General features: G+C 37.6%; 1 protein-coding gene across 1 annotated transcript in view; it reads right to left on the bottom strand.

Moving 5' to 3' along the window:
* LOC124629785 overlaps positions 1-12,131 on the bottom strand; it is a 54,583-nt gene that overhangs the window by 1,549 nt on the left and 40,903 nt on the right. Inside the window, exon 3 of the mRNA XM_047163345.1 lies at positions 676-2,269. Within this exon, the coding sequence (XP_047019301.1) occupies positions 676-2,195 (1,520 nt within the window). The 5' untranslated portion in view covers positions 2,196-2,269. The remainder of the gene's footprint in view (positions 1-675; positions 2,270-12,131) is intronic.

Below are 12,131 nucleotides of genomic sequence, written 5' to 3' on the forward strand. Positions count from 1 at the left end.
CGCAATCAGTTGCGATTTAGGCACTTGGCTTAGCATAAGCCCTTACAGACATAAAAACCCAACACATAAACGTTTATTGACCAAATAGGATTGTCAAGGCTGTTTAATGTATTAAATCAAACTTCCAATCCTACTTTTTCATACACGGTAGGATCTTATCTTCTACATTAATATAATCTACCTATTCAAATTTTCACACCAACAAAATATGCTTTACGTTATAACATAAAATATTATATTGAAGGTAATAATCCTTTTGTTAACGAGACGAACATTTCTGATTGTCCTATATTGATAGAATTCGCAAACACCGCAGTAAAACTTCATCTCACTTCGAACAAGTCATATTGTCCCTTATCTGTTATTGTTTTCTGCGACTCTGAATAGGTATAGGTACTCGTAAATATGTATTCTAGTCGCCACCGTCACAAAACTGAGATTTAACGATGTCAAAGTCTTTGATGCTTTACATAAATGTAATTTCGATCCCATTTAAAATATGAATACTCTTTGTCACTATTAACTTGTAACAATAGAAATACTAGTACCTTCAAAGTGCTTAGAAAATACCGTTTTGTAACCCGCATTTGCTTATGCTATAGAGATTGTATTTCATAATAGGCAAGATCAAATAACCAATTATTATCATAAATTACGTAAGAAATATTGAATTACCGTAAATTGTAGTCGCTGAACCGTGGTATGTGTAGATCTCGTTCGGGAATGTTACCCCTTGAGTTTGGCGGCTCAAAGTCAGCCCTGCGCCACCCTGCCTCCATCGTCGGCGTCACAGAACACTCCCTTTCCTCCCGCGCCTCGCCTCTTAAATACCCCTCGAACTCATCCTCTGGGTCATGTGATGGCACATTCCTATAGTCACCTCTTTTACGAGCACTATCAGAAGCTATCACCCGTGGCACCTCCGCATTCGTTTTGAAATTCGCTTCTAATTTATCGTAACTATCATCGCGATGATTAGTTGTCACTATCTGTTCGTTCCATCTATCTAATTGTCTTTTCTTACGAGTCTCGTATACACACAATCCTATTAAACACGAACTTAACACTATCACTGCTGACACGGCCATCCCGGCCATCAGTGCGCGCCCACCAAAACTTTTATTTTCTGGTTTCTTTTCTATTGCTAAACTTAAAATCACCTCGGCTTTGCCAGCACGATTTTCGGCATTACACGTGTAAGACCCAGCGTCCTGCAAATCTGCCGATTTTATGGTTAAATTACTAGTTTGTCCTTCACTACGTAACATAAAAGCTCTACCAGAATTGACATTATTTGAAGTAGTGTTGGCAAGTAGACGACCCGCTCGGACCCATCTAACTCTCGGTGCAGGCACTCCACTCACTCGACAAACCAGTGTCACTTCATCACCTTCTAGGCCTTTGAATTGACTTGCTGCGCTTACTTCTGGGTGACAAGCAAAATCCTCTAAATCTAATCGATCCCAAGATTGAGACATTAACCGTGGTGGCAACGCGCAGTCGGGTACCACTGTTGCTGGGACATTCTTTCTTATCATCCAATCTCGCATGGGTCTCAGAGCACAAGTACACTCCCACGGATTACTTGCTAGCTCCAAGCCTTTCAAAGACCGCAGCGGCGCTAAGACCGCTACGTGAAGTACTTGAAGTTTATTCTTACTAAGCTCCAAATACTCCAAAGAAGATTCGAGTCCTGCGAAACCACGAGGCTCTATTTCGGCTATTTTGCAAGCACTAAGTGTAAGGCGTACTAGATGGGGGAGTGCTATAAAGGATTCGTCCCCAACTTTCGTAATGGGATTACCACCGAGCCGCAGTTCTCTAAGCTCGGGGATTGAATCGAACGAATGTGAAGGTATTGCTTCCAGACGGTTGCGAGAGAGGTCCAATTCGACGAGGTTAACAAGCGCTCGGAAAGCGTATTGTCTGATGGTCCGTACGTTGCAAGCGGGGAGGTAGAGGCGCTGGAGGTTAAGTAGGCCGGCGGCAGCGAAGGCGTCGTCGCGGACGGTGGGCAGGCGGTTCTCCGCCAGGTCGAGCAGCTGCGTGGTGGGGTCGAGGCGCGGCGGCACGGAGGTGAGGCCGGCGCGGGCGCACAGTGCGGACTCCTTGCCGCTGCGCCACTTGCACTCGCAGTGGCGCGGGCAGTCGGCGGACGCGGCCGCCGCCAGTGCCAGCACCAGCAGCACCCACATCCCCTGCGCCTGCTCACCCAGCGCCGCGGCGTTCGTCTTCACCGCCCAGCGTCATCCCCCGAACCAAGGGCACCCTGCACAAAAACACTTCGCTTTAATTATGCTATACTCACATAACTATGCCTATAACTTTATTGTAGTAAATGTAAAGCTACTAAAATAGTAGCTTTGAGTAATATTAGTTTCAGTCTTGAAAGTCAGGACTTTTAGTCTATAAATGAAAAATATGGTATGAATATTATTTAGAAACATATATTGCGTAGAAAGACGTAAACATATAGAGTACGTTCGAACTTTTATCCATTCAGGTATCTAAACAGACATATTTGGACAAGTGCTATTTCAGATTTTGTTTTTACTTCACGCCTACTCTGTGTTACTACCTAGAGGGGCCCGTAATAATAATATTTTATATGTAATATCTTAGCCGTCAACAAAAATATTTTTATTAGATACCTACTTAGTTACATTTTGCGGCTGGCTATAAACTTTATGTCGTTACAGCTTGACCGAAAAAAGGAAAAAAAATGGTTCCATACCCTGAAGTTTATAGAGGTTACTATAGAATCATAATATAAAGACAGTGCTATAGCCTCGTGGAGATTATATTTGTTATAAACTACATAGTGGCTTCTAACAGTACTTGACAATGCCATTAACGTTTTATATGAAGGTTGTAAATGAGAATGAAACTTAGGTTTGCAGGTTATACGATATGTTGGTGATAGACAAGGAATGAGATCGAATGGAGCTCACCACGACTTTGTAGAGGTAAGCTCTCGTGCCAAATATTACTTTACAGCTTTGCGGTTGTTATGCAAATACTGTTATCAGTTCGGGCACCTAAATACCGACATTGTTGTTCAACCCCGCTATTATGGTTAAATAGAACTTTCAACTTGTCTGGCGATGTTTCCAACCAATGCTTTCAGGTAAGAAATTGTATTACACTCAATGTTACCGTGCGCACTTATCGGTATACTCTCGAGAGCATAATTGTTTTTTATTTGTTTCCGATAAAATGTGACAATGAAGCTTTCTATAGAATTGCTGTTTCGATATTGTATGTTACTTACTGTGCTAGCGACACCTGTAACTGTCAATTTAGAGTGCAGTCTACAATTCTGCATAATGGATATTAAAAAGATTGTAAGTATACAATATTGTAACTTTTGTATGTATGTGGAAAGATAGCAATAGGAAAAATAGCTTTGAATTGCTTTTAGGGACCATTATGGGCATAGACCCCTCAAAACCTAAGCCCTTCGAAGTGGAGCAAAAAAAAAGCAAATCGAAGAGACTGATACTCACGACAATGCCTCATACTGACATGCTTTTGTAACTTATGCAGATGACATGACTCTAATAGTATAAATGCGAAAGTAGCTCTGCATGTCTGTCTGTCAAACATGCACACCAAAACTACTCAACTGATTTATGTGTAATTAGAATTTAGATAGTCTACTAGCGCCTGAGAAAGGTGGCTAGTTTTTATCCGGCTGTGGGAAGTCGTATACCCGAGATGCTTTTGGAACGCTAGTATACAATAAGCGACCTGTTTTGATATACAAACATAGGTAGATCCTTTTTATTTTATTCATTCATACCTTTATTTCAGACAACTAGAAATTAGGCCCTAGAAAAGACAAATTCATAGTTATTAATAACAATACCTTCTTATAAACTAATACCTACATAAAATAATAATAACGTTACTATTTTTATCTGAAACGATTCTGAAATATGTACTTGAAAATGCCTACTTATGTACCAACTAGTTTGCTAGTTAATATTACCTAGAAACTGTAGGCAAAATTCTCCGTAAGAGTACATACAAATACACTCTTTTGCAAAAAAAGCGGGCACCTATGCGAAATCTTGGTTTTGAGGACTTTACGTGCATTTGAAAGGGTTTTAATAACTGTAGGATGTTACTAGCATCAAAAGAGTTATCCAGGCATGCGTGAGAGTGTATTCTAAATTTGAATTTTGGAGAAATGCTAAGAAACTGGTTAAACCTTGTTTGGGACTAATTCCTGGTAGAAAGTTCGTCGGCGTTTTGAAAAGTTTTTGACGTGATTTTCAGAAAACTGATATTGCAGTTTTAATTAATGTTTAATGGACCTTTTTTTTACATCAATTTTTTTTTTAAGAACTATGCGTCTTTGATAAAATTTTCACCTGCTCTGAAAGGTCTATAATGATGGTTGATGGCAATGTTAAGGGTTTCGGTATTTTTGTGTAAAGCGTTCTATTGTTTAGATATTGTTCTCAAACGGTTAAAAATATCCCTTTCTCATAAATAAACACTATTTAGAGGTGTATCATTACTTTGGGCTGCAACAAAACCAATTTAAAGTCAGCAGTGCCGTTCACAACACAGTCCTATCAGACTACATACAATAGACATACAATAGACATATACAATAGACATTTAAAAAATACCGAACTTTGTCATAAATGTTAAATTAACCATATGAAAAATGTTGAGGAGGGTTAAACCTATCCAGACAGTAAAATTATTGCCGCGTTGAAGCTCTCGATAACTCCATAGGTGTCGGGTAAATAAACGATGTTTTGGCTGAAAGAGTGTCTTGAATTCAAAATTATTGGCCGAAGGTATGTTTCTTAACAAATGAGCAGGTAGCCAATTATTGTTCATGATTTAAGCAGGAAAGTTCTGTAGATACACAAAAACCTCGGCGCAGGCAAGTTTGTTTAACAAAATGTCCGTTTGATGAAAACATGTTATTTGAACGCTCAGACTCATAGATCTTCAGAGGTCCACGGGGTTTCTCCAGAGGCGAAGTAGTTTAAAAATCAGTGATTACGAGACCTTAAGACCTCATGCTTACAGTCTATCCGTTATTTTCTGTATTTTGTAGAATTTAAAAATTTTTCAAAATGTCAAAGTCTGATAGGAGATGAGTTGTGATCCGCACTGCTAACTTTAAATTGGTTTTGTTGCAGCCCAAAGTACTGAGCCTCCTCTAAATTGTGTTTATTTATAAGAAAGGGATATTTTAAACCGCGTGAGAACAATATCTAAACAATAGAAGGCTTTACACAAAAATACCGAAACTCTTAACATTGCCATTAACCATCATTGTAGACCATTTAAAGTAGGTGACAATTTTATCAAAGACGAATAGTTCTTAAAAAAAAATTTGATGTAAAAAAAAGGTCCATTAAACATTAATTAAAACTGCAATATCAGTTTTCTGAAAATCACGTCAAAAACTTTTCAAAACGCCGACGAACTTTCTACCAGGAATTAGTCCCGAGCAAGGTTTAACCAGTTTCTTAGCATTTCTCCAAAATTCAAATTTAGAATACACTCTCACGCATGCCTGGATAAATTTTTTGATGCTAGTAACATCCTGTAGTTATTAAAACTCTTTCAAATACATGTAAAGTCCTTAAAACCAAGATTTCGCATAGGTGCCCGCTTTTTTTGCAAAAGAGTTTATTTTGTCTACCTATGTTAATGCAAATATTTGTGTGCTCAGTAGTTTTCCGCAAGGAATCTAATCTTTCGCTGTGGGTGGCGTAAAAGGTAACTAGGTTGGAGTAAATGCTACAATCACCATTTTTTTCGCTAAATGTGCGGGTGATAGCAATATTCTCAAACAAACGTTCACATTATCGCTCTAACAGGATTTTTGTTACACTTTTAAAGGTTTCAATGTGATTAGAATCTTATAGAATTCTATCTCAACTCCTTTTCCTCGAATAACGCGTAGAAGCTTATTCTGACTAAAAGTACACTCTCACCAATCATTAAATCGAAAGTGCTCTATGAGTGCTCAAAAAGTGGACCCTACCATTAGCGTTAGATTTTCCCTTATTTCGATCGCAAATGTCTTTTACCATTTCTCGGACGCCGAATGAAAAAAAAAGATTCGGATAAAACGAAAAAACCTGTCTTTACGAGGAACGTATTTCACTCAGATAATGATTAAGTAGTAGGTAGATGTTTGAATATCTTCAAAATAGCGGTATGTTTCCGCAACTACGGTAAATCAAAGTGATTTCCCGCGGGGATTGAAAAACACTTTGAAACCAAGCATGAAATGAAGTCGCGACAACGAAACCGTGCACGACAACTCACTGTCAGTGCTACTAAATACGACGTCACATATATCGCAGTTTAGATACAATGCATAAAATCAACTGTCCTTCGCAAATCACTGCCCCATTTGCATATGCCTTGAACTCGTGCCGCTGCCGACTGTACGGCACGCCTAATTGCACCGCAACAAATCTGTGGCGCACTGTACCCCCACAACTCTATGGCTCGACGTGCACACCTAATGGCTGCCACTCCGATCACGCAACACTCGCGTGTTTCGTTTCATTCACGTACGAGTACCTTATATGCAATGTATGATTATTCGATTCCACGTGTTATAAGGCCTGCATGCCGCGGGGGCAATGTAGGACACGAGGTCATATACTTCGCACACATACACAGCAAAAGGGTTCACTCTGAACGATGTACTCATTTAAATAGCTATCTTGGGACTATTAATAAACTGTAGCTCACAAACACTGTTTGTTTCATGTTGTTTTTCTATTAACAGTTTTTTACGGAACGAAAATAAACATTTTGGCTATAAAGATACTATAAAACTATAGAGGACGGGTAAATAAACGTCCTGACGATTTATGTCCAATAATGAAATTGCAGGCCAAAGCTAGTCCACATTTTAATCCTTTGATAGTCGTTTACGCCGAACTGAATCTGCCCTCTGACGCAGTACTAGATTTATGGTTAAAATACACTAACTGGAAATCTATAGGCAGATAATCCCAGCGTAGCGTGCTGATACATTGTAATAAACGTTAATGTCGAATCATTTGACAGTCTTCCAAACAAAAAACTCGCCCTTTAGATAAAAGGGTTTTTTTTAATACACATCACCCCTGGTTCATCCCTAAGTCCACAAAACTCTGTGAATAATTTAAAATCAATTGGATTGCTCCAATAATCCGGAACTTTCTCGTGAAAAATTTTGTACTTTGAACAAAAGGGTAGCGCGGGAACTTATTCAATCATTTCACACGTAATAGCATCGGTCACTTCCAATTCATGAGATAATTCGCTAGTAGGCAAAGTGTCACAATTGCTTAAGATTAATCCTGAGGGTATTTCAGGCCTACGAGGAAAAATAAAGGACTCATTGTGCCTCTTTTAGTGGGACGTTAAAATTAATTTACTTTTGTGTACGGAGCCGTGGGTCACTTCTTGTTATTCAAAAGGTGAATAGTTGTGTTTCTTTATCCTCTTTGTTTAATATTGAGAAGGCACTTCTGGTTTCTACAGCAACGCTAGTATAATTAAATATTATATAAATTCAGAAGGCCAAACGCCATTAAAAATAGTAAGGAGGGACTTATCTTTACGAGTTGTTGTAATAAATGTTTGTTATTTTATAGCGGAAGGTCTTTCCAAATTGAAACAATAAATCTTTGTTATAAGCTATAATAAATAGTCCCGAGGAAATAATATTGGAGCGATTTTATTTATTTTTGGTAACAAGCGAGCTTACGAAATAGATCTAATATTATTGTAAATGTTCACTGGACGTATCTACTAAGTATTTTAGGTGCACGTTTATAAAATAAATATATCATAGTAGAATAATGAATTTCAGCTAGTGAAGTTCAAGTTAATTAATACTAACATAACAAAGTTTGCAACTTTATTTCAAATTAGCCGTTTTCCCCGCGGTTTCACCCGCATCCCGTGGTAACTACTGCCCGAACCGGGATAAAATATAGCCTATGTTACTCGTGGATAATGTAGCTTTCGAATGGTGAAAGAATTTTTAAAAACGGTTCAGTAGTTTTTGAGCGTATTCATTATAACCAAACAAACAAACAAAGTTTTCCTCTTTATAATATTAGTATAGAAGTATAGACAAACAAACAAACAAACAAAGTTTTCCTCTTTATAATATTAGAATAGATTAATCAAAACTAATATGTATTGTGAAAATAATGTGCAAAATTGATGTCTATTCAATTAGGGTTTATTTTTTACTAAAATTCTATTTTTTGCTCGCTTTGCATTCTTTTTCTTTGTATACATTTGTCGGCACATTTCGATCCAAATCACCTACCGGGCCAAGGTAAGAGGAAGCCCATACAAGTTCGTGACCCTAGTGTGCAATATGTGCGTACTAACATTTTAGGGGAAATTTCTTTGTAAGCATTATTGAAACAGACCGACAGGCTGATGACGACGGACAAATTCATCTGCTAGTGTACGAAGAAAGAATACTAATAGGTAGTGAGGTCTTTAGGGTCCCGATCGAGATTGCAACAACTGACTAAGATGTACACAGAGCTAAGCTGTGAACAAATACGATTGACCAAATAAACTTGAACGCTGAAATCCGTCTTTAACCTAGCTCCGCTTTCCAGAAAGTTCTAAGATAAAATATTTATTTTCACTCACTTTTCGTGTTACAGATTAGAATGTTATATAAATATAAATCGGGGAAGTGATAACGAAATTAATAATATGTGAACATTATTACTCTTTCTTACTGTAGTGGGTAAAGCTTGAACTATGGATTTATTAATAAGCAATTCGAAACTACGATTACACAATTTATCTAAAAATACAACATTATTACATGGATGATATAACGGCCGAAAAAGTTTATAAAACATCTGTTAATTCTGTAAACATATTGTTCAACACAAACCTTACAATTAAATACTTTATTTTCTTAGAACATTATAAAACGGTTTCTAACAAAACCTATTGTTCTATGTTTCCAGTAAAGCACCTGGTTTTACATCTAGTTCATACTAAATTAATCAAGTTAAAACAACTGCGAAACAGTAGAAGTAGGGCGGCGGTAACTACACCCAATATTTCCATTATCTCTTATATATGCAAATATATTTTCATTATAAAGTTTCTCTATTAATATTGTAGAATGAAAGGTGTGAAATATGAACAGAGCTTATGTTTTTTTTTTGTTGTAAAATAACGGTTGTTTTCCCTGAAGAGAAGTAAAAGCGAACCTTTGTTACGTTTCATTTTGTCATTTTAAGTTTCATATAATAATAATCGAATACAAATTGGGAGGCCCTGGCGGCTACTGAGAAAAAAAATAACACACATGTAGTACTATGTTTTATATAAAACCCCCAACAATACCACTTGTTATTTCGTTATAATGGGTGTATTTAAGTCAGTGTAAATAATAACACTGTTCATACGTGTCACAAAATACCAACACATTAGAAACCAATCAATCAATTCTATGTACCTACGGTTCCGCAAGGCAAACAGCATTTTTATAGGTATATAAATATTGAACAAACTAAACCAATATTTACAAACCATATTTGTATTTCCTGAACCAATAATCTCATGTTCTATAAGTTATGGACTAGCAACTTGCCTTCGCTCGTAACATTGTAATTTCCATCCTTGTAATTTTCAATTAGTTTTCGTAGTGGAACAAATATGTACATAGTTTACAATCTTGCGTGACGAGCGAAATCGTTATTTTCATAATTACGAAGTCATTAATGTCTTGACGACACCCCACTGGAGCACAAACACGAGAGGGGCAATCTAGCGCGAATACCCACCTTCCTCTAGTGTTGACACTTATTGCTCAATCTTAGAATACGTGAGCGTATACACATTTACATAAACATAGCCACAACAACTTAGTCCATCTGTTTATGTCAGAAATGTATGCAGGCTTTCGTACGGAAAATAACTTATGAAATTCACGAAACCTTAGTAATTTATCATTGTAATTATTTATTGTAGTTACCTTTTTGTAAACGGTTCTCTGTCTAATATGGCCCGGCTATGGCTAATATACCCGCTCGATGGAACATTAATAACTTTTTTCTATCTACCAAAAACAAACACAACCTATTTCTCGCCTCGGCTCTTTCTACTATAAATCCTAGTCATGTACGTTTGAAGTGCTGTTGAAAAATACATTTATGATATTATTATTGTCACAGCAAAATGGAAAACCGAGCCTTTGAATGTTTTCCGTGAAGTGCGTCAATACGGCTACATAACAGTAAAAGTAACATCTTACTTAGCTCACGCTGGTGGTACGACCACTAAAAACACAACGAGTAAAAACCATAGGAACGCATCTCCCGCCGTTAACTCTTATGGTATTGCTCTGCTCTGAACGCTGTTTTCCTACACTTTCAGGACGGAATGGGAAATTTCCCAGATCACATATTGGTTTTACCTAATCTTCACTTTGAGCGGTACAACATAGAATTTATCGAATCGGATATTCGAAGCGGATAATCTTCAATAGGGGATCCAGCGGTCAGCACCACATTCCCGTGGCTTTTGTTGAGCGTGCGTGTCGAATTTTATCCGCAAATGGCAACATTTGTTTTATAGGATACTATCATGCTGTGACGGCCCTTAGATTCATACATAAAACCATGTGGAACTCATGGATTTTATATTTCATTCCCTCGCGTTACGTCTTCGCATACCCTCTGTGCTTTCAAACATCTGACAGTTTGCTTGAGCCCGTCATGTTTGAGAGAAAGCTCGTACGACAAATCCCGACGTCTTCCTCGGGTTTTAACGTTTCATTATAATGGCTGTTAAAATTCCAAAAGAACTGATTTTATGAACAAATAGGTATTTATTTTTTAAACTTTTAGGCAGATATTATGTGCCTACTATAATGAATATCCAGGCTAAGCCAGCATATGGCAGATAGAGTCATAAAAAAGGCCATGTGTCACTAGATCCGATCGAAATGTACCCTGGATTATGTTAATCCCGGCCATCAGCTGCTTTTGTATGCAAAAATTCGTTTCGCTCTCTAGTTATATTGTGATATGTGGTAGCCAATAAAGGCAACTTACAAATAGGTACTTTATAAACAGAGATGTATTGTAAAAAATAACAATACAATGTATAGTGTTCAATAATGGAGGTCAGGCAGGGCAGTCGCTCCTTGTAAAGCACTAGTACTCAGCTACATCCGGTTAGACTGGAAGCCGACCCCAACATAGTTTGAGAAAAAGGCTCGGAGGATGATGATGTATAGTGTTCAATAGGTAACAGTACTGTACTGTTTCGCTTAGAGCTATTTAATTCTACTTAATTAAACTAATACGCATATCTAAGCCCATCATCATCATCATCATCATCAGCCTATCGCAGTCCACTGCTGGACATAGGCCTCTCCAAGTGCACGCCACTGAGATCGATTTTCAGCTTCTCGCATCCAGCTCCTGCCAGCTAAGCCCGATTTTTTTTTAAATAATTTTATATACCTATGTTTGCATGTACCTCTCCGGTGAAACAAGTAGAACTTGTAGACTTGTTCTAGGAATCCACATTATGCCTGACTACTCAAAATAGGATTTTGGGCAACTCCATACATTTTGCGTCTCAGAAAGCAATTACGATATCAACGACGCGGAAGATGGTAAAGGGTTGCTAATGCTTGAGTACAAAGTGAGTGGCTCGAACATGTACTTAAATAACTGTGAGTACATGTCGAACACGCATTATTGTACGGAATTTTAACACGAAATACTTCCTTTACTTGGAACCAGGAGGCTGCTCGTTACTCCTCTAAACGTACCACTTTATATGATTAGTTACACTTCTCTACTTCAACTGGAAAGTTGCAGCTAGCTTAAGATTTAGAGGTCTACAGCTCGCATGTGCATGAAGCCTCCAATGAAATACGGTCATACATGATACATAGCACTTACTTTAGATACTTGTATGTAATGCTTGTTGTTACATATATAAAATCACAATGCAAAAAGCTGGCCACTTGTAATTGCAATTCAAATAAACTGAAATCTGACACAAAAAGCTTTCATAAAACGTTTAGAGCTACATTTATGTTGTTTGTTTTTTTTTTTGTTACGTCATAATGTCTAAAATGGAATTCT

This window comes from Helicoverpa zea, chromosome 4 (assembly GCF_022581195.2).
Source record: "Helicoverpa zea isolate HzStark_Cry1AcR chromosome 4, ilHelZeax1.1, whole genome shotgun sequence".
Taxonomy (NCBI): Eukaryota; Metazoa; Arthropoda; class Insecta; order Lepidoptera; family Noctuidae; genus Helicoverpa; species Helicoverpa zea.